We start from the raw sequence: 24,166 nt of genomic DNA, 5'->3' as shown, positions 1-24,166 counted from the left end.
ACATGTGTGTCCATGTATTATAGAATTTTATTGTAATTTTCAACCCATATTTAATTTACACCAAACTGCATACTTTAATGCCTCTAGACTAAGGCCTCGTCTCAAGTAGTGCTAAGATATTTTCTGATATTGTGTCCAGCCTTAAAGCATACACAGCTAATTTTAGAAATAGCACACTGTTTAAATTATACTAAAGTGAGGTGTACATTTTTAATGCATCCATTAATAATGTATTGTGCTTGCGAACATAGTTTCTTCTACTTCTGTTCATTAAAAAAAAATGTTCCACCACACTGAGACATATAAACTAAAGGCAACAGAGCTTTTCACATTTTCCATGAGATCTCGTACATATAGTACCTAGAATGGAGTACATATAAATGATAAGCTTCATTAATGTTAAAGATGGACAGGATATTTCTCTTAACCCAGGTAATTAAAAAAAATCTAAAAGGGAGGGGTGACCAGGGCTAGGATGTATCTTTCAGCAAATATGGAATAACCTGTAGTTTGCACAAAAATATGCACAAAAATAGCCACCCTGAGCCCGCTTTGCGGGGAGGGCAGGGTAAAAATCCCAACAAATAAATAAATCGTTTAAAAAGTGGTGATTAGGCACTTTCAAAAATTAATCCTTAAAGAAAAAAAATGAACCCAGATGACATCTTAGACTGCTTAGTAGCTCAAGATGTTGCATGACAAGGTTAAAGGAAAAAAGAATAGGGATTCGATGGTGGAAGGAAACAACAAGAGGAAAGGGGAGTAAGAGGAACTCAGTGATTATGGAGGCAGAGGGATGGAGAAGAAAAATCTGGCAACTGGGAAAAGTTGGATAGGGGGAGAAATTCTGTAACTGGGATGATTGCAGAAGGAGAAAAGGGGCAATTGGGTGGGTGGGTAAGAGGCCAGCAAAGGCAGAACAAAAGGAGGGGATTGGGTACTGTCAGGTGGAAAGGAATTTCTGCTGATTTCCCCCATCAGTTCTCATGAGTCTCTTTCTTGTATATACCTAAGTATCCAATCTATTGAATATTTACAGGGTCACAATTGCCAGAAAAATTAAATATATAATATACCCGTACTAAAGAATCGCCGGGGACCAGTGCATATTACCATACGACAGAGTGCAGCTTCTTTGTTTGAGGTCAAGCATACTCATATCTTTTCTAAAACTTTCCAGTGACTAGGATCATTTTCTCCATTCACAAAAAGAGCTCATTCAACCAGTCTGTGGCTTAGATCCTATCTAATGCAAATGGAACAATGCTTATGCAAGCAAACTTCCCTATCATCTGACTGCAGCATTCTATGCCTGAGTGAAGCTGTCATGACTCCAGCCACAAATCAGAATGGGCATTACCTGCATCAAACTCAATATGTATATGGGTTCCTCATACAAAACAATATGCATTATAAGAAAAATTATTTCCAGAGAATTAGTGACTAGAATTGTGTCATGGGTCAGCTGGGCAGTTCATCCTGAAGGGGCAGAGTACTCTTCAGAAGAGGAATGGGCATATGAAGAACATTCCAGCCCGCAACAATTTACATACAGCCTTATATAGGAAGCAACTTCTGTGCTGCCAACCAATGATTCGCAGCCTGATAGTAGTATCACAGCTGTATAGCCCCATGGTTCAGTATCAGGGAGCATCCCACCATCTACCTCATGCCCCCCCCCCCCGCAAAATTGTTGGAGCATAGACAAAGGTGGGCTTGACATGAGCAGTGTTTCCTCTATGCTGAGTTAGTGTGAGCTAGCTCACAGTTTTTTAGCTTCCAGCTCACACATTTTTGTCATAGCTCAGGAAGGATGGTTCCAGAGCAAACTAATTTATGCAGTAGCCAAATTGCTCACTCACAATTTTAATGCCAGTAGCTCACAAAGTACAATTTTTGCTCACAAGACTCTACAGCTTAGAGGGAATATTGGACATGAGATAATGGAAAGACAGCGGAGCACACAATAAGCAGCCTGGTGACCTCTGGATCCAGATAGTGAGGATAGGTGTACATGCATCTGCATGATGAGTGTCTCTGTTATAAAGTGTGGAGAGGGGGAAGACTGGCTGTGGAAGCAACATGTCACTTTACTCCTGACCTTGCCGCCATTGACCCTGCCCCTGACTTATGACTGAAACTTGGGCTATGTTTTGACTCTGATTTCTAGATCTGCCCATTAACCTGTTACTCTTGTCAAATTACCTACACTGTGTTCGACCTGGAAATTAGACTCTAACCATGCTGTACCAGCTGAGCCCAAGCCCCGTCTCACTTGCAGTCCAGCCTGGCTGACCTGTCCTGTGCCTAGCATGTTCCAGGACAGACTGGGAGATCATGTCAGAAGGTGAGGAAAGAGAGCAATTGCTGAGATGTTCTAAAATTTGAAGGATCAATAATCTGTTCTTATAATCTAGATCTGGACATCCACATATCAGTTAAGGCAGCCAATTAAAATGTTTCAATTTCTAATTTTCTTTCTGTAAAAATAAGACCACATTATATGTTGGACTATGCAAGGTCTATAGTACAGCTTTATGAAGAAAATCTGAAGATCACCCTACAAGGGTTCAGTTGAAGGACTGGTAGTTAGTATACTAGATTAGGGACTGCCCACAATTTCAAATTATGTCCTTGCTATCTCCTGATTGGCTCTTCTGAAGACTTCTTGCTGTTGCTGAGCTTCCTTCTTCTTGTTGTTCATCTCACAGCAGTTAGGCTAGACAGTTAAGGCTCCCTCTCTTCTATGTCCTATTAACAGTTTGTTCTTCTTTAAATAAATCTTATTTTCATCTAAACAGTCAGTTTTCCACTTCTTTTGCATATTTAAATTCTACCAACAGGGTTATGGGCCCAGTGTGATCACTGCTGTAAAAAGGGAAAGTTTAGTTAAATTGGTAGGCAAAAAGAAAAAAAAATAGCAAAATGGCTGCTTCCTGCACAGCTCAGCATGGCTACCTACTGGATAGGTTGACAGATGTGAATTATCTCATTTGGAAAGAGAGTAAAGAACCATTTACTTGAGATGCAACTCTGATATGTTATTACAGACTCCAGGCCAGAAGAAGAGAACTCAGCAAAGCAGAAATCCTGGGACAAGGACAATGAGAAAGCAAGAGGTTCTTTAATAAGGGGTCTATCTGATAGAGACATTCTGAGAGTTATTCAGATGCAGACAGCAAAGGCAGTCTGGAGTGAACTTGAAAGATTGTATAATTAATTCTTCTCTAAGGAGCCAATTATACATTCAAAAGAAACTTTAGCACAAGAATGCCTGAGGAGGGCAATTTGAGAGAGCACCTAGATCAATTGCTTGTTCTAAGTCAAGAGCTAAGGAGTGCTGGCAAAGAAATTACAGATCAGGACTTGTTTGTTTTGATGTTAGTTAATCTACCCAAAAGTTATGAGAATATTGTATGCCAGGCTGAATCAAAAGGAAACCTCTCTATTTCAAATGTAATTAATGAACTGGAACAGGCATTCAAACACAGTTTGAGGAACCTAACAGAAAAGCTGAACACAATTCTGACCAGATAGCTTTATATGTAAATAATAAAATAAAAGTAACTTGTTACTCAAGGAGCTGCAGTGGCTCAAGTGGTTAAGACGCTGAACTGCAGGCTGTGGAAGGTCGGTAGTTCAGCAGTTCGAGACTGGAGTGTGCCGCATGACTGAGTGAGCTCCTGTCTCTAGTTCCAGCTCCTGCCAACCTAGCAGTTCGAAAGCAAGAAATTGCAGGTAGATAAATAGGTACCACTTCAGTGGGAAGGTAACAGCGTTCCGTGCACCTTGGTGTTTAGTCATGCCAGCCACATGACCATGGAAATGTCTTCGGACAGTGCTAGCTCTTCGGCTTTGAAACGGAGATGAGCACCGCAACCCTAGAGTCGGATTCAACTGGCTTTCGAGAAAGGGAACCTTTACCTTTAACTTGTTACTCATGTGGAAAACAAGGGCATATTAAAAAGGACTGCAATTCAAACAGAAAGGTGCCCCCCAAAACAAATAAAAAGAGAGAATTTGAAACAACCACCCCTAAAGAAGTGCTTCATATTAACCAAAGGTGCAACCAATAATAATACACGGTTCTTAGATAGTACATGCTCAATAGACATGAGTGGACACAGAGAATTCTTTGAAACTCTAAATGAAGAGAGAAACACTGAGTGTGGTTGATGGAATGTCTGTTGTGGCAGAAGGAGTAGAATCTGGAACAATAAAATCCAGACTCCCAAATGGTGAAATCAGAGAAATCCTTGTTGAGAATTGTTCATATGTACCAAAACTAGCAAATCATTTAATTTCAGTGACAACGCTTGCAAAACGAGAAATGGTGACCTCATTTGGGGGGAAATGCCTGATTAAACAAAATGGAGAGCTGATTGTAACAGGGAGAGTACACGAAGATTTGTAAGCTTTAGACACATGCACACAAATGCAAACTTGACCAAAAGTGTAGGATAGTACTGTCTCCTCACTAAGTATTATCTCTTTATTTTAGTCAATTATGCATAATTTAATCCCCTGCCACTATAATCTCTGCTACTGTCTAAATGTATCCTTCAGGCTCTTTTCCTGGCATGTCACCTTTGTTATCTCATTACTATATTAAACTCAGTGACAGTCAGAGATGTGTTACACATTCCAAGATGCCTTGTTATAATTTCCTAGGGGGCCTGGGCCTTCATTATCTTTGAGATTTTTTTTGCACCAGGTTCTAACCATTTTTCTGTCTCTGGATCTAATGACCTGATTCTATGCACTTCTGTACTAAGTTAGAAGTTTAGAGGCTCCAACAAAGTCCTCACCCCAGTGTAAGCACTTTCTCTTAGCCACAGCACATCACCTAAGTTTATGCATTTATGGCATGTACATACTGCAACCCTTCTGCTACCAAAGAGACATTTTATGTACATTTATGTTATAGAGGAAAAACCTATGGTTTCCAAAATCAAGTTTGCTAAAATGGAGAGCAGGCATAGGAAAACCTGGGGGTGGGTGGGTGTTAACATGTTTTTTGTGGCCCTAAGCAGCCACAATAGCAAGTAAACGTACATTTCTATGTGCAGATATAATATACAGGTAAAATGACCATTGCAACAGAACCACTACCAAAAACACATTAAAATCAAGGATGTATTGAAGCAAACCTGATCTTAGTGCTCTGTGAAATCAAATGAACACAGAATCTCTTAGACTGGGAGCTTGCTCTTATGCTCTTTCTGTTTAGCAAGAAGTGTGTACTGCCAGAGAACCAAGAGTGAGTTTGAGTTGTTTTTCTCCAGGCAATGACTGACCTGATTCCTTTATATAGCTGCCTTTTTATTTCAGAAAACTAATAAAGACTGTATGACCACAAGGTTCTTTGCTTCTAAACATACTATTATCTCTTTATTACAGGTCCATGCTCTGTTCTGATGTGGATATACAGGTCTGGGTCAAATCGAGTACTTCATCCAGAACTATACATTAAATCAGCTTCAGAAGTTGTGAACCTAGGTCTGTGCTGTATCTAAGATGCCAGGGCCTCTGACCACAATCCCCAGGAGATTTTTGGGCAGGGCCTGGGGAGGGTCACAGCTCACCTGGCAGTGAGGTTACTTCCAGACAACACCTAAACTTCCATGGTTAAAAAGATAAAGATTAGGGGTATTCTTAGAGCCTAACTCAAAAGTTACATCACTTTTGGGTCAGATGCCATTCCTCTCCTTTTTCTCCCACCACGAATATTGGTAGTGGTGGAAATGTGAATGCAGCAGCAGAGCATCATCCTCTGCAAGTGGTCGCTTGGTAAGCCTAGATGTATCATCACAGACTGCAAGTGGGAGTTCACATCGCTGAACACTTCTCCATACCAAAAAAAAACCCCATCTCTTTACACAGAAACCTAGGCATCAGATGGGAAGCTAGTCATCAAACTGTGTGGCCTGAGAATCTGCTTTTCAATGTGTAATGTGCAGTGATCTTTTGTTAGCTGAGGAACATCTAGTCATTGTAAGCCCTCACCTTCACTCTGAAGTTGCACCAGACACAAGTTTACCACATCAGTAAGAAATAGGCATTATCCTGTCTTCAAGAAAAAGAAAGAGGATGAACCTTAAAGAATACCATCTCCAGCAACTTAGACTAACAATATTGCAATGAAGCATTTTCCAAAGGAAACAAAATATGTCCAGGGACTTATTAGAGTTAGAAAATAGAGGCATTCCCTAATAAATATGGAAACTCATCCATCACATCAATTCCTTCATTCGAGAGACAAATCTGATTTATTATCAGGCTCACACACTCTTCTTCTGCATAGGGCATGACTGAAGACTTTCTGATTTTGGAAATCTTTGATGTAGTTCTATGCTTGGATCACACCTATCATTTCCAAAGGAGGTGATTTTTATTGATTCCCTTCACCCACTGAACACTGGCAACTGGCAAGAGGTTTGGGGACAGGGGCATGCAGATTGGTGTCACAGAGATGCTGGGATGTCACTTCTGGCACAAACCCAGAATTCATGTCATCATATTGGTACAATGCCTGTTTCTCCCACATTTATCTTTCACCGCTCTAGCGAGTGGTGGCAGACAGCAGGGCTGCAGGACTCATGATCTCGTCACCCTATATTCAGGGCATCTCCAAATCCCTCCAAGTCATTCCTTGGAATTTTGGGACTCCCAGGAATAGCTTGGGGAAGGAATCAAAGGTCTCCCACAGGAGTGATAAATCAAACTAAATTGCTTCCATTTTCAAACTTGCAGAAATATTAGGCAGAATCCAAACCCTAATTTGTTCTGAGGTCCAACTATGAGCACCATTATAAAATAGAGGTTCTTTCTTTTCCACTAACCAGGATTCTAAATCATGGTTTAATCCTGGTATAGAATATTAGTTACTGGCAATGAGTCAATCAATCATATCATCCTATGATTATAATAACAGTGGTTATAATAACAGTGGTTATCATGGGAGAGGCTGCCCTGAGAAAGACGATTTGTTCATCTCACTCATTACTGGCTATTCTGATGAACAGTTGCTTCTACACAGGTGTCATGGCAACATCAGCATATAGCCTTTGCATTTCTGTCTTTGTGAATGAAGCGGAAAAAATAAAAAGGGCAATGTTTGTCATGCCAACCACTTGTTTTTGTAGGCCTAGGAAGCCACTCGGTTCGTCAAGAGCCCCTAGTGGTGGGTCTGCTAGTGAACATTAAAAGTTTATATACTTTATACAGAACCAGACTAATGAGCCATCCTGCTGAGTATTTCCATTCTGATTGGCTGCAGCTTTCCAACATGATATAGCAGTTAGTATGTTGGACTAGAACCTGGAAGAACCAGGTTCAAATCCCCACTCTGTTATGGCATCTGGGACCAGACACCCTCTCTCAGTCTAACCTATTTCACGGGGCTATTGCGAGGATAAAATGGGGGAAGAGGATGTTGTAAACTGTGTTGAATGTTCAGGGAGAAAAGTACCTAAATAAATAACTAAACAATTTCAGGCAGAAAGTTATCTTTCCCAGTTATCTGTAAGTTGAGCTCCATTTACTCGAAACATCAGAGATCAATCCTGGCATCTAACGCATGTAAAAAATCTTCTTGAAATCTCTTGCCTGATCCCTAATTATGGCTTCTGTCTGCTCACCATGTCTGACCACTCCAGTAGTATTTTAAATATAAAATTGAAAGTATAGTCCAAAGCACTTCGAATGAATGCAGTCCTGCCATGCTGAAGTGAATGGAAAAACTCCATTGATTCTAATGGTTCCGGATGGTGCCTTAGGCAGCAATTGTAAGTACATTTACTTGGGAACACGTTGTCCTCAAATGAATGGAATAAATGTGTTTGGGCTTGTGATGTAAGCCTTATTAGTCAGGAAACAGAATGAAAGGCATAATTATTTAGTCCTATTTGATTCCCCCCCCCCATTATCACAGCACATAATGTAAGTTTTTAAAAGCTTCACAAAATGTAACTATTAATTAATCTAACTATTTGCTACTTTTTGCTACTTAACTATTTGCATTGCTACTTAAATACAATAAAGCACTACTTAATTTACTCTTGATTAATTGATACTTTGAAAGCTAGATATAATATTGTGGCATGAATTTTTATGGGAACAGAGTCCACTTTGTCGGAGATACAAAGTAGTACTGTGTACAAATGTCTGTGGCCCCGCCCCCAGCGTGCCCGGTGTCAGCACGTCACATCCGGCTGACGTGCATGCGGCGTGTGCGCAGAAGACGCCGTCCGGGAGCCCCCCGCCGCAGAGAAAAAGGTATTTGGCAACCCTAGTCAGTTTACTTTGTACAAGCATGGTGTCTCAAAAATACTATTAAAAACATCAGCAATGCTACTTATCTTAAAATTATTATTTTTTTCCTGTTAGGTCCAACAAAACAGCCAGCTTTAGAGGTGGTTTTCTCCTAGAGTACATTTATCCTGCCTATTTCCCCCCGACAACAGAGTTGATAAGTTATTAGGGACTCCATTTTATCACTTTGTAACTATTCTTAGCAATCATAAGATTAAATAAAAACCCTGCTTTTCATCTCCAGTACATTTGTCAGGAATAGCCAAACCAAGACAGCAGCCAAAGAAAGCATTTCATCCATCCTAGTGGTTTGTGCCAAGAAACAGATCACAACAATATGAAATTAAAAAGCAACCAATACATCTCAGTGCACCTGCCTGTGACAGGTATATAAAACTGCAGTTTTAAAAAGACAGTAAGCGTCAATTTTCAAAATTTATGTTGCCTGAACACAGTCTCAGAAGAGAGATGTGACATCAGAAATTTCTAAAACAAAACTACCTATTTTGCAGCTGCTATCTATTATAATCAAAGGGGGGTGGAAAAGGCCCTAGGAAAGAATGTCTGAACTTTTAACATCTTAATATTGAAGCCACTGAATGCCTACCGGGAATGTTTGGATATGGTCAGTCATCTTTCTGGGTTTTGGAACTGAGGATTGAGCACTTTATTTGTATTGAGACTGGTTTTAAACTGTACAGTATGTTTTAAATGTATAGGATTTTTTTTATTGTTGCAAGATTTCTTGCTCTGTAAGCCGCCCTGAGCCCTACGGGGGAGGGCGGGGTATAAATTAAATAAATAAATAAATAAATAATCTACATCCTTCCACATTATCAACACAAATTGCCTGCAACTGTGTCAGGACTGCATTCAGGCTGAATCTGAATCTGCTTTTGCTGAGTTAGTCTTGTTTCATTTTTGGATTGACACTTAGGCCGATAAAGAATGTTAGCATAACTTCAGAAAAGGAAAAATACAAAGTCATATTATCCTACAAATTCCTGTTCTGTGATCATTTACACAGATTAACAGGCACAGAAATCATTCTTTTTGTCAATAGCATCAATTTCTGAAATGTGCCATGTAGGAGTAGGCAATTCTGCCCGCAGAGCTTAGTCAGTACCTCATGTTTTAAAATACTGGTTAGGCTTAAGGCTATGCCCAAAAAAGGCACACCAGTTGAAGGTAGGGAAAAGGAAGGAATTATATTATGTTGATAACATAGAGGTTGAATTTAGCTGGCATGACCATTACCCATTGACAGACTTTTAAATTTAAATGTTTTTTTAAAAAATACTAGGAATTTTTGACTTGCTTTGTAAAAAACAAGACACGCTTTTCTGAGTGCACATGGGATATTAGTGCATCACGAAAGGGCCCTGATGTTAAAGAGAATGACACATTTTATATTGCTGGTGTAGCAACTTATTGAACTCACTTCAGGCTATTGTTCACATTTTTACTCTTCCTTTTCTCCAAGGAACCCAGAGCAGTGTACATGATTTTTTGTTCCTCCTGGTCTGGAATTATAGTTATACCAACTTTAATTTGCCTAGGTACCTCTATCGTTGTGAACTAGAGGCTTTATGAACAAGAACACTTGCAATCTGAAAACAGTCATAACTTCATTCTGTAGTTCACCATGAAGTGAATTAAGTAAGTGATATTAAGCAGTCAGAGAAAACCTCTTTAGGAACCAAAATATTTAATTTAATTCACCTTACCAGAAAGCAACATTGGATCTTTGTCTACAGATTTGCGGACTTGATCCGATTCTCCAGTTAAAGAGCTTTCATCAATCTTAAGGTCATTTCCTTGAATAAATACCCCATCAGAAGGTAGAAGGTCACCTATTTAAAAAATCAAATTGTGGGAAAATAACATGGATTTAAGCCATAACACAAGAATTTTAACATTTACTGTAATCATGAACTTATACATTTCAAAATGCATTATAGTAATTAACACTAAAGTTAGAACCATTTCACACATTTGATCCAAAGTAGTAGTCCTGGGTTCTACAATATCCATCATCTACCAGCTTGCGCTTTATATTTCTCCATGCAAACATATACCCAAGGAAAATTAAAGCTGTTCATATGGAGAAAAATATATTTTGCAAGCCACCCCTTGGTAAGGTAGAAAAGTATGATGATTTGCCTCACAAGTTTTTGTAATCCATTACAAAGCCTCCTGAGGTTTTCCACTAAATGAAATGCACATGTTCCAGATTTATAATACTGATGATACATGAGCCAGTCTGCCTGCCTGCCCTACCCTTGCCTTCTCCAGCCAGCCCGCCACGGCGGGTTGCCTGGGGAGGGGAAGGGGAGGCGGGCAAACATGCCCCCTTCCCCCTGAGCCTCTCCGCTTTTGTGGGAAAACTCAGGGAAGTGGGGGGGGGATTTAAATGCCTTTCTTTCCATTCACCAGATGGGGAAGGGAAAGAAAGGCATTTTAAACATGCCTGGGTTCCCTGCCCGATCTTGAGAAGATCAGGCAGGGAACCCAGGCATGCTTGCATGCCTGCCCTTTATCAGGGGGTGTGGTATATGCAAATGAGCTATGCAAATGAGCTCCTGCAGCTCTTTTTCTATGAAATGACCCCTGGAGTTGACAATCTCCAGGTGGTGGTTGGAGATCTCCTGCTATTACAACTGATCTCCATGTGACAGAGATCAGTTTACCTGGAGAAAATGGCTCCTTTGGAAGATGGACTCTATGGCATTATACCCCATGGAAGTCCCTCTTCTTCCCAAACCCCACACTCCGCAGGCTCCACTCCCAAAATCTCCATGCATTTCCCAACCTGGAGCTAGTAGCCCTATTTGGAATGTAGTCATATGCCCTGATCACATGTACAAATATGGGGGCATTGCTGGTGGAAGTCAGTCCAAGTAAGCAAAGGAACGTGTATGGAACAGCTCTGCCTATTGAGACCAGGGGTCATTTCGTAGAAAAAGGAAGCCCCGCCAAGGCCCTCCCTGGCCCCAGGCAGGCAGGGGTGGGGAGAGGCAGGGAGGAAGCAACTTACCCTCCCTCTTCTCCTGCCTCCTCCTGGCTGAATGAGGGCCGGAAGCGGGGCGGCCGGAAGCAGGGGGCGGGACTTCGTCATGTGCCCCGCCCCCCGTACCTCACCCGGGGGGACGGCGATCCCCCGCGATCTCCCCCGAAATGACCTCTGATTGAGACCAATGGGAAAGCTGCTCCAGCTGGTGAAGTGTATGGTGTCTTCATCAGACAATGAATCACCTACAAACTTTGTGAAACTCTTTGTACTAGTTTTAACAATGCTAGACAATTGCCTATTTCCTGGTATTTGTGAGTTTACAAATGCATAACTGAGATACAGTAAAAGGTAGTCCTTCCCTTGTCTTCCCTATGTCAACACTATCTATCTTTTTTCACAATGGAATTGAATCACTGGAATACCATCACAAATAACAAACTAGCTGGTATATATTGTTTTCCTCAGTGTCGTCCTTCACTATTTCGGATTATATTGTCACTTCATTGCTATAATGCTTATTCCCTATTGTATTATTCAACAAGCCACAAAAGCAGCTCTGGGTATTCAGAGGCATATTTTCAAGAACATACATAGACAAACAACAAAACTTACCATATTTGATCTGTGCAATGTCACCAACTACTATATCTGCTACTGGGATTTGAATAACCTGTCCACCCCGGACCACAGTAAACTTCTGTTCTTGCTCAATACGGCTTTGAAGTCCACGAAATTGCTTCTCTTTGCTCCAGTCATTAAAGGCAGTGACCAGTACCACGCAAATAACAGAGAGCAGTATGGCAGCACCTTCAATCCAGCCAGCTTCTGCCTCCCCCTCATCTTCAGCTCCTGCTGCTGCAGCAGCACAATCTTTGGAACACAAAAAAGCAGGTCGCTTTTTATTTTTGTTTAATACATTCTTATACGGTTAAATATAAAACAATACCTGCTATAATGCTGTGAATATCTTCCTACAGTTTAAAATGGTGCTATAGGAAACAATAACGTTGCACCCCTTCCCCTTGCTTAAATCCAGAAGAGCATGGGCTGGGTCTGAAATCCCTTCCCATGTGAAAGTTGCAGTTCCGGTCCTGGTCTGTGAGATGCCTGCCATCCCTTCCTCTCCCCACTCCCCCTTTTGTTCTTACCCAGCAGCAAGGTCTAGTTCCTAAGCTGCACATGGGGGGAGCAGGCTTTTAATCATACAGTTAAGGAAGATGACCGGCAGGATAGCAGGGGTTCACTGGCAGGGAGCAGTAGCACTTTACCCAGCCTGATTTTGGCCAGTGGAATTTTGTTCTCCAGTGCCTGCCCCCTCTGGAAGCCCCGCTGGCTGGCCCAATCATACTGTAGAGCTGCTGGCTGCCCCCAGACCCCCCCCCTCACTACCCAGAATGAAGAGACAATATATGAGACAAGACAATACTGTGCCATAACTTATAATACAGACATGGGATACCATACAATGATGTATTACATTTAACAACTGATAAACACAGACACACAGATTATCAAACCATTCTTCAGTATTTTGAACAACAGGAAATTTCTCAATAGTGGGAAGCAAACATATGAATGTGTTAATTGTTCCTAGACTTGCCAGGTCTCCCACTATGGCATGAGGTCTCCTGCCAGCAAGCCCCATTAACCACCGATGCTCCAAGCAGTGACCAGAGAAATACTGTTTTAAGTGACATTGCCAACATCTCTACATTACTTCTTGGTAAAGTCACCTGGCAGTGACATAGTATAGCTCTGGGAAACGGGAAACTCTATGGTAAAACCATAGACATTGCAATGTCAGCAACACTGGCAACATCAACAATGTTCTGTTGAGCAAAATTTCTGTGAGCAAAAATTCTACCTTGCGAGCTCCTGGCATTAAAGTTGTGCTACTGCCTACATTAGTTTGCTCTGGAGCCATCTTTCCTGAGCTGAGTCAAAAATCTGTGAGCTGGAGGCTAAAAAATGGTGAGCAAGCTCACACTAACTAAGCTTAGAGGGAACACTGATCACACATACCCTGCACATCACTACCCCCAACCATCTCACTGGTTGCCATACTCAGCCTGACAACCCTAATTGTTGCTTCCCCCTTGCTGGGACCTGCATCTTTTGCCCTCCAAAATTCTCTGGCCTTCTTAAGTAAGAGGTACAAATGAATATGTCCAGGGCCCCATTGCATTTATAAGCCACAGAAACCCTGAGGTTAAATGGCTGCAGCATTCCTGGTTATCCCTGGAGAAAACATATTGTCAAGTTGTGCAGTGAGACTACAAGATTAGCCATGATTTTTTTTCTTGTTACTTAAAAGGGAGGGAGGAAATGGAGAGGGGGAGCCAGGCAGGAGAAGCTGGCCCCCGGGGTTTGCATACGGGGGGAGGTCTTGCCGCCTCGCATGCAGGCCTGATTTAAAGTGCCAGGCAGGAGAAGCTGACCTCAGGTTCTGTCGGGGGGAGGCCTCAGGCCTGGCTTGGAGGCTTTTCTTCCTCTGCAGTTTGAAACGCTAGGCAGGAGAAGCTGGCCCTGGAATCTGCACAAGTTGGGGAGGTCTCTCCCTGCCTCATGAAACACCCCCCCCCTCCATCCTCACAAGCATCCTCACTGGGCTGCATTGCTGACCTCCCTTCTCACCTGGCTCCCCTCTCTGACCTCCATCTTCCTCACTAACTGTGCTGAGAGGAAAATCTGTGGGCTGGGAGCCAGAAATCAGTGCGCCCAGCGCACGTAGTTCAGCTTAGAGGGAAATAAATAAATAAAAACACTGGAGACCACCAAAGAATCCAGGGTTTCTATGCAGAGGAAGAAAATGGTAAACTACTTCTATTTGTCTCTTTCTTTGAAAGCCCTACAGGGTTGCCATAAGTTAGCTGTGACCTGACAGCACTTTACATACACATCAGTCATGTGTGAAGTGCTTTTTCTGTTTCAAAATGCGCTCCTTTTTCTGGTACTGCACATTTTTTTAAAAAAACCTGGTCCAACTTTTGCCACATACTGACATATATTTAAAATCTGTATCAGTTGGGGGGGGGGGGACAGACTGGAAATGGGCGGGAAAACAAAAAAGGCTGCAGATGCAGATGGGCCAAAGGCATTTCAAGCTATACTCTGCAAACAATCAGAAATACAAAGAACACGTATGAATAGGAGGAAAGGGTTTATTCCTACACATATACAGTCAACTCTGCATTACAAATGGGACAAAAACAGCTTTGTGTGAATGGTTTAAAAAACCCAAAACCCTGTTAGCACCCAGCAGCCATATTAATTGTGACTGAAATGTTTTTTAAAAAATTAGCAACCAGCAGCCATAACAGTTTCCACAGGCAGTGTGGAAGTGCCCTGTGTAGCAGTCACATCACAAGTAAATACTTAACCCATATTTACCCTTTCAACACAAAGACTTCTGTCCCAAAGATCTCTTAACAAAAAATACTAAAGTTAAAATCCAAAACCAAAAATGTCTCCCTCCCAAGTCTTAGCATGAACAACCACAATTTACTAATGACAATGAGGGTGGCTTTGCTAATGAATAACTGCATCATAAACAGGAAGGCAAGTGGCTTCTGAGTCAGGCATGATTCCTGTTTGCTACACAAGTAGTCACAACCAAAGCTGTCCTGAACTTGAGTAAGATTCAAATCATTTCCCCCTTGCATTAAACTATTTAACTACTTTTGAACTATCTCATGTGAAAAATAGAAAGAGTAATATCCACTTAAGTACACATTCATAGCGGGTCTGGTCACACGGACGTTTAGTGCGGGATTCGCTGCTGATCCCTCGCGCATTAAAGGTTCCTGTCTATATAGGCAAACCCGCCTCCCGCACCGAAGCCGGCAGAGTCGCTCTTTTATCTGCGTTTTTTTGACACTCGTTGGAACAGGTGTTTTCCGATATCTTACGCTTTGTATCCGCGGTTTTGGTATCTGGACAGCAATCCGCCGTGACCACGCTACCCTCCCCCCGTTGTTGTTTTTTTTTGTGTTTCCGGCTTTAGTTATGCGCATGTGCAAACAGGCGCTAGCTTTTATTTTGGTCTTTTTATTAGTTTGCTAGGGCAAACCGGGAGATCCCACCGAGGCCGCTGTCTGCGCCCAGCTGTCAAACGAGCAAAAAAACCTGCCGAGCACAGGCAGAGCCGGGAACTTTGTTCGGGAGCGAGCGAGCGAGTTCGAAGCCGCTCCCGGGTGTGTGTGCCGGCCGGCCGGCTAGCCAGCCAGAGCTGCTCTCGATCGCTCTCCCAACTCGTTCTACCCACACCGCCTCCCCACCCGGGCCGGTCCCTTCTCCACACGGTGGCGGCTGCACATACACAGACCCGCTCACTCGTCTGCTGCTTCTCCCTCACTTATCAGTGCAAGGCACCACGGGAGAGAGAAGGAGGCGGGCTGGGAAGGGAAGCCGCTGCCGCCGCCACCGAGCAGGGGACGAAGCCCGGGCAGTGCCTCTCGCCCAAAGGGGAGTGAAAAGTTAGGCGACTTGGAGGGTTCGCACCTCCTCAACCTCTCGCCCACTCCGAGGAGGGTCTAGCACTCCCGGCTCCTGTGCTTGGGTTGGGGGGGGTGTTTGCCGCCCGCGGGTAGGAGAAAGGACGGCGAAGGTCTTTTTATTAGTTTGTATGTACGCCCGAGCGCATGGGAAGACAAGCGCATGTCCAGATTTTTTTAAAAAAAACCTGCCTGTGTGAACAGTACTTCGCGCGAGGGAAGCGGAAGACAGAGGGACCGTCTGACCACCTCCAAGCGATATAAAATGTCGCAGATATAAGAATTGCGGGAAAACTAGCGCGGTAAGAGGTCCGTGTGACCGCGGCCAGCGTGTTGCCATGAAAGCAAATTGAAGTTACAATCTCCAAAGTTTTCAGCAGGTATAACACCTATCTGGCACAATGCAGATTTTCAAAGGTCCCACCCATTTAATGATTGGGCTGAAAGGTTCACTACAAAAATCTCTTTAAAACATATATCTTGCAGTGACACAACAAGACCTAACCATCTGAAGCAATTCTTTTCTCCATTTTCAAGGATTTCTGAGTTTCACATGGAGGAATGAGGTTTAAAGAAAGCAAACAGGCTCTATCGTGGTTGAAAACTAATTGAAGCAGGAAGCTGAGACATCCATGCCAAGATGGGATCAGTGTGCTGTTGGCCCCCAGACATCCCCTTCTGCTGAAGTTATAGTTTGGCTTCTGAAAGGAGTAAGTCTAAGCACCCTTCATTCTAACAGCACCCCAAAAATCACATGTTCTGGGCACTGCCTGGTCTGCAAAATGGTGCTGGTGTCACACAAAACGGATGCCAACATACACAGGCCAGAGACATGTCTGGGCAACAATTCTGGAAGATGTAAGGCCATGGGTTTGTCTCCTAACAACCCTCTTCCCCACTTTGAAATCATGCACAACGGCAATAATGGGTCTCCAGGAAATGACATTGTTTCACCTTAAACTAAGCATTTCCCCACCTGGCCTGACCTTTTCTGACGTGTTAAACATAATAATGAAACCACTTAACACCTTACAGCCATCCCTGGCAACTTCCCCTTCCAACAACAGAGGGTCATTCATGTACAACATTGCAAATTTCCTCCAGATTACTGTCAGTCCCTGGGAACCCCATTCAGCGTTTTTCCAACACATTGTTTTGCTTCCAGCTAATCCCATCATAACATTGTTCTGAGGGGTAAACACATCCCCATGCCCTCAGGTAGCATTTTGCCCTATAACTAGACATGCTCTGCTCCATGCAGCGTGTATGTTTTCCTGGATCCAAACTGCACACCCAAGATGCTGGACATCTTGCTGTTCTCCCCAGACCTCTGATCTTCTGGACTGGTAACTATAATTCCCCTAAAAACCTCCTGAATTCCTGCCCCTTCCTATATTTCTGTTAGCCTGTGTCCTTGCTTTCCAGTGTGCATCTATTTCTGTATTTTTGCTATCAATAAAACAACCTTTCTTGGGCCCCGGTCACACGAGTGGGATAACCCGCAGGGGACGGGAGGCTTTTTGAGCCGGAGCAAAAAGACGCACGGTGGCGCGATCTCACCTTCCCCCGAGGCTCCGTGCCCAAGCCTCCGGCAGCCGATCACACCATGCTAAGCAACACAGCAGCAAGGCATTTGTGCACATGCGTGGGATGCCGACGGGCACTGGCTGCAACGGCTACCACTGCTTTCTGATCAGATGCCCGCACGCGCCGCGCATTATCGGGAAACCAGTACACGGTTCCCGGTAGCTCTTAAATCCGCGTCTTTGGGCCGAAGCTGCGGGTTAGAGACGGGAGTGCGACGGTTCCCAGATGTTCAGGTATGATCGCGCAGCTTTAATCCGCAGGCAAGCCGTCCCTCCCGCAGGGCAAATTCGCTGTGTGAACGGGGCCTTGGTTATGCAACAGCCTGGTTTATTTCTGAGTAGGCATGCCAGTACCCAGGTGGGGGTGGGGGATCCCCAATTTTTGATTTTGGGCCCCCCCCCATATGCCGGTCAGCTGGCCAGGGGGGGGGGGACCTGTCCCAAGAGTAGTTCATGCTCCTGCTTGAAAAGAGCAAATTTGCAGCTTGCACCGTGGCACCCGCTCTTTTTAAGTGGGGGCCGCTGCACCTGCCCTGCAAGCAGTGAATTCTTGGCTTGCAGGGCAGGCACGCGTGTTGTCCACTTTCCCCAAAAAAATTTAAAGGAGGAAAGTGGGGGGCATGTGTGTGTGGCTCTCCATCCCTGACATGAGGACATCACTCCACATTATGTCTCCACATCGGTAATGGCCTGCTCCTTCCTGCCATGCCCCCCAATTCCCCCCGCCAGAGAGAAGATTGGACCTGGCAATCCTATTTCTGAGAATTTATCTAAGGAAAAATCCCTGTAAAAAATGGAGATCTCACTGCTACCCCCTCTCACTAAGCAAAAGGTCTCCTTTAAGAGCTTAATTCCCCCAAATAATTAGGCGACCTCCCCTTTGTGTAACAGTGCAGGAACATGAATTATGCCAAAATTCTACAGATCAGATCATATCCCCATCTAACGCTAACATGTGATTGTTCATTGGATTGAAACACAGTCTGTACTTCCAAGGAGCAATTCACCAGGGATTACACTTAGAACAAATTTATTCCCATCCAACACTAACTTGTAATTGTTCTTTATATTGGCCAGCTTGCTGTTTTCCAGGCTGGCTGCCTTGCTGGTGGTGGTGGCTGTACCCTTCCTTCACTGCAGCTCACTTGCTCTCTTTCCAACAGCCACTCAAGTGCTGAGATGAGAGTGCAGAGACTATGAATAAGAGTGGAGGGGTGCTGTAAGGTCCTTTACTTCCATCCCTGGAATGAGGCCTGTGACTCAGGGAGGTTCACAGCTTACCCATCCTCCAGTTGTTGCAGCAGCAGCTGTTTTAAAGTGGGTGATGCACACCAAGCCCCAGCCCTGAAGAGCACCAAATAACGCCTTAAAACATTGTGATGGCTGAGTCTGAAATTAAAAGACGCCTGCTCCTTGGGAGGAAAGCGATGGCGAACCTAAACAGCATGATAAAAAGTAGAGACATCACCCTGCCAACAAAAGTCCGCATGGTCAAAGCAATGGTATTCCCAGTAGTCATGTATGGCTGTGAGAGTTGGACTATAAGGAAGGCCGAGCGCCGAAGAATAGATTCTTTTGAACTATGGTGCTGGAGGAGACTCTTGAGAGTCCCTTGGACTGCAAGAAGAACAAATCAGTCAATCCTCAAAGAAATCAACCCTGACTGTTCCCTGGAAGGCCAGATAATGAAACTGAAGCTCAAATACTTTGGCCACCAAATGAGAAGGGAGCACTCACTGGAAAAGACCCTGATGCTGGGAAAGATTGAAGGTCAAAGAAGACGGGGACGGCAAAGGATGAGATGGTTAGACAGTGTCACAGATGCAACGAACATGAAATTAAACAAACTCTGAAGCACAATGGAAGACAGGAGGGCCTGGCATGATGTGGTCCATGGGGTCGCGAAGAGTTGGACTCGACTGTACGACTGAACAACAAAAAAGCTACTCAAAACTTCTCCTCTGCTACTACAATGTACAGATAGACAAGTAAACACAAAGATAGTATGGCCCTCCAACAGCATGAACAAGACCTATGGAGCCACTCAAAACTCTTCCTCAGCTACTGGAATAAACAGACATGGGCAAAAAAAGGGGGCAGAGACATTTGATTCTGACAAACGATAGCATAGTTAAAAAGAAATCTCAGAGCTGGTTACCATTGCTCATGCAACAATCAGTACTAAGGTAGCAGCAAGTTAGACAAAGCCATATTTAAGATTCGCAATGTCACCTGAGCAATAACTTGGAAGTAGAGCAGGCCCTGAATTTGGGGTTTCACAAAGCAAACTATAAGACTAGAAGAATGTACGGCCTGTACCAAGATGTTTGAAGCTAGCTAAGATGAGGGTTAGGAAAGGCTATGCTTGATGGCAACAGCTGCATAAAGTGAAGAAGATACTGAAGTGTTGATTTGATTTCTCTCCTCTGATTCTCAGTGTCGTGCCTCACCTGCCCCTCCAGGGATCTGCCACTCTCCACTGTCTTGGGAGTCGGGACAAGCTAGAGGTCTCAGAATGGGAGGAGGTTAAGTCATCACCATCTTCATTCTCCCCGCTGGGTCCCTGCCAATGCCACCTCAGGAGCCCAGCTTCTTTGCTCCTCGCCCTCTGTCTGCTGGCTCCCTTTTATCTCCTTGTTTCCCTCTCTGCCCCATCTCCCCTCTTCTCCCCGATTGCCTGGCCCTGACAATCAAGGGCAGTCAGCCTCCCATTGATGAGGTTGGCGGGTCTGGCCTCTCTCCTGTAGCAGGTACACCCAGGTATGGGCCATGCTGGAAGTGAGTCATGCAGCCTCCGATGGCCTGCTCTCCCTGTCCCGCACTGTGCCAGCTGCTAGAAGCCCCTGGGCCTCGGAGCCCGCTTTGCCAAAGCTCCGCCCCCTGAAGCAACCAGACCATGGTAGACTCTGCCAGGTGACTGCCTCCACACCTGTCCCAGGGCTGTCAATGCCTACATCAACCCCTGGGCAGAGACTGCTGATCCTGTCACACTCCTCTCCTTCCCTAGACCCCAGCCAGGTAAGCCTTGCATGCAGGGGGTCCTGCTGCCAACGAAGCCAGGGCTTGGGGCTGTGCCAGCAATCTCACATGTATCGGGGGGCTGGGTGTTCTACTCCACTCCCAGGCACATACTTACAATCTAATGTCTGCCAATGAAACATAAACTGTTGTCCCCCCTTTCAGTGACTGAAAACAAAGAGATCCATGGGGCAAGATTGGAGATACATCCATACAACTGAGATCTGTTCCTGAAAACAGCACTCTAGTTTGCCTAATAAACCATTCCTCAAACTTTGTTGGAACTGCCGAAGCAATTCTGAAGCAAATGCAGTTTTAATAAAAGTTAGACACCTTGGCAAGTGAGTAGAAGCAATTGCAGATGGTCAAGAAAGCTACTAGGAATGTGCATTTGTGTATTTAGTACTGAAAAATAAAACAAAAATGTATTTTTTCTTATGATTAATAATATATTGGGGGGGAAATGAATAGTGCTTAATATTTATTACTCCAAAACCTGGGACTATCCTGGGAGTTGATTGAACATATATTTATTGCCGTGAAAATGAAATGCACTGAATGTGTGTGCCAACCCCTTCCTCCATACTTAAATTATGTTTGACTTCACCCTAAAAGAGAAACAGGCCAAAATTTGAACATTCTTAGTCAAACAATTAAGAGAGTCAAAACATCTGTGAAATGAACGGAATGAAGCCAAACTGACATAATTAAAAACAACTGACTAAATATTTCCGTTGTGCTGCCTAATATATTGGTACAGCCTTATGAGACTGCTTCACTTTAAAAAAGATTTTGGAATGGGCTCTGAGTGACAATGGAGAATGATAATTTACAGATTTCATATTTTGTTGTTGTTCAGTTGCACAGTTGAGTCCGACTCTTCGCAACCCCATAGACCACATCACGCCAGGCCCTCCTGTCTTCCGCCGTCCTCTGGAGTTTGCTCAATTTCAAGTTCATATATTACTGTATTAACACTGATGTCTAGGCATGTCTACCTACTTTCACAGTAAAGGAGCCATTGTCATCAGCTACAGGTGGACTCAAACTGTGGCCTTCCAGGACCTGGACCTGGAGTTAACTCTTGATCCACAAACCAATGTTTTGCAGTTAAAATATCCAGGAGTCTTGAAATATCTTCTTGTTGTTGTTGTTCAGTTGCACAGTCAAATACGACTCTTTGCAACCCCATGGACCACATCACGCCAGGCCCTCCTGTCTTCCATTGTGCTCTGGAGTTTGCTTAATTTCATGTTCGTTGCATCGATAACACAGTCCAACCATCTCATCCTTTGCTGTCCCCTTCTTCTTTGGCCTTCAATCTTTCCCAGCATCAGGGTCTTCTCCAGTGAGTGCTCCCTTCTCATTTGGTGGCCAAAGTATTTGAGCTTAACTTCAGTATTTGGCCTTCCAGGGAATAGACAGGGTTGATTTCGTTTAGGATTGACTGAACATAAGAACATAAGAGACACCAATGTTGGATCAGGCCAAAGGCCCATCCAGTCCAACACTCTGTGTCACACAGTGGCCAGAAATACCAGTGCCATCAGGAGGTCCACCAGTGGGGCCAGGACATTAGAAGCCCTTTCACTGTTGACCCCCCCTAGCCCAAGAAGACAGAGCATCACTTGCCCCAGAGCCCCTATCTATACCTTGTGGCTAATAGCCACTGATGGACCTCTGCTCCATATGCTTATCTAATTCCCTTTTGAAGCCGTCCATGCTTGTAGCTGTCACCACTTCCTGTGGCAGTGAATTCCATGTGCTAATGAGTCCCTTCTGGGTGTGGCCAACTCAGGAGCCAGCCGGAACTCCGTTCCTGTGCGTTCCTGCCCAAAAATAGCCCTGCTTCTGACAATGTCTCTCCTATATTACATCTGCACAGGAGAAGAACAGAAGATGACCCCTACTGGATCCATGTATCCATTTAATTTATGACAGAGTATTCTGTTTGGCGCAGTGACCGGCCAGATGCCCTAGGAAGCCCACAAACCGGCCATCAAGGCAAGAGCCCTCTCCTGCTGTTGCTCCCCAGTCACCATGGGATTCTCTTTTTGTCTTCTTGCAGGTTGCAATGCTGCAACAGAGACTGATGGTAAGGAGAAACAATATTCTAGTGAGTGTAAAAAGGCTTGGGGCATAGTCTGTCTTTTCAGCTCTATGCTGTGAACCAGAATGGGACATCAATATATGGTAGCAGACCAAGATATAAGAAAGACTCACGGAACTCTCCAAGCCTTTTGTTTCCATTATATTACTGCTGCTTCAGAACTGAGAAATTGAGAGAAAGGACAGCACAGATATATTAGTGATTATTCCTGAAGCTTCCTGCTGCTTGCCACTCAGATTGCCAGCGGCTGAAGACATAGTTAACTGCCCCCCACAAACAGCACTGTAGGGGGGAAAATGCCTTAAGAGAAGATTTCTGGAGGGTATCCCAAATATACATCAGAAAAAAGGAATACACAAGATGTGAAAAAATACAGGAACACACAGCAAAAGCTGTGTAGTCAAAGATAACATCTAATTTCAGACATTTTTCAACACCAGAAGAGTTGGATCTTCTTATCTGTCTGATAGAGTACAATCTTCTGCCTTGTATAGCTTCTTACCACAGAGCTAGTCACTAACAGCACAATCCTAAACACAGTTAATGGGTTTAGACAGGTGTAATGCTGCTTAGGACTGTACTGTAAGATGGTCCAATATTACTTGAATCCAGTACGTTTAAATACATTTCAGACAAGAGTACTGCACTGGACTGAACAGGCATGAATTTCAAACCCATTGCTTTAAATACATTTTAAACCATTCTAAGTGTCTTAATACTTCTGAGTGATTGGCCAGTCAGATGGCCAGTTTAGCAACCTGAAAACATGAGCGCTAGGACTGAATACTATTGCTCTAGGGAAAAAAATTAATTCTGTTTAATTCTTACATGTAACTATAACAGTCTGGCATTACTTAAATATATATTCATCCTTTGCCTGCAACTGAGAAAGAGAAGTAGATATTAAAAATTCCTTTAAGATTCCTTAGCCTCTGTCTCTGCCTCTGTGTGTGTGGGGGGGGCAGAGGCAAAAATGACCTGTTACTTATTTTGCTTCCTATCTTTTAAGAATGTTATTTAACCCTATTTATTCTGGACATTATGAAGTGTCATGTGTGATTTGGCCTGCATGCATACTGGATAGAATATAATTCAGTATTAGTGTAAATTAATCTAATTGTTTAATCACAAGTAATATGCATCAGTGCAGAAGAGTTCAAGAATTAATTTCACATTTGACCTTGGCAATTTTAAGCGTTTGTTTCCTGGATGAAATGTGATTCAGGTGGCATAGCTGTGTTGGTCTGAAGCTGCAGAACAAAGTTTTAGTCCAGTGGCACCATTAAGATCAACAAAGTTTTATTCATGGTATAAGCTTTCATGTGCAAGCACACTTCCTTGGATACAGTGGAACAGAACCTCCTCAGCTATTACTTATAGGGAGTGGGGTGGAGGTTGATGTCTGGAAGGGCATTAAGAGTCAAGATGCATAAGTACTGGGTAAAATTTATTTTTTTTAATTTAACATTCAACTTTATATCCCGCTCGAACCCCCTTGTCAGGGGGGTCTCTGAGCGGCTTACAATTCGGTGCTAGTCACCATTTTACTTCCCTGACTAAGGCCACATATTTGTATGGGGTGGGGAGACCTACCGGCACCCCTATGGTGGTGGTTGGTAGTTGGTGGTGTTCT

At 43.7% G+C, this 24,166-nt stretch overlaps 1 protein-coding gene across 1 annotated transcript in view; it reads right to left on the bottom strand.

Annotated features, from left to right (window-relative positions):
• The window catches only part of LOC107124162 (plasma membrane calcium-transporting ATPase 2-like), a 265,585-nt gene that overhangs the window by 136,852 nt on the left and 104,567 nt on the right, over positions 1 to 24,166 (bottom strand). The window contains 2 exon segments of the mRNA XM_015427552.1: positions 10,041 to 10,166; positions 11,939 to 12,196. Of these exon segments, the coding sequence (XP_015283038.1) occupies positions 10,041 to 10,166; positions 11,939 to 12,196 (384 nt within the window).

This window comes from Gekko japonicus, unplaced genomic scaffold, assembly GCF_001447785.1.
Source record: "Gekko japonicus isolate JY-2015 unplaced genomic scaffold, Gekko_japonicus_V1.1 scaffold354, whole genome shotgun sequence".
Classification (NCBI taxonomy): domain Eukaryota; kingdom Metazoa; phylum Chordata; class Lepidosauria; order Squamata; family Gekkonidae; genus Gekko; species Gekko japonicus.
The sequence above is the reverse complement of the archived record's forward strand: the minus strand, read 5'-3'. Positions and strand labels throughout refer to the sequence as shown.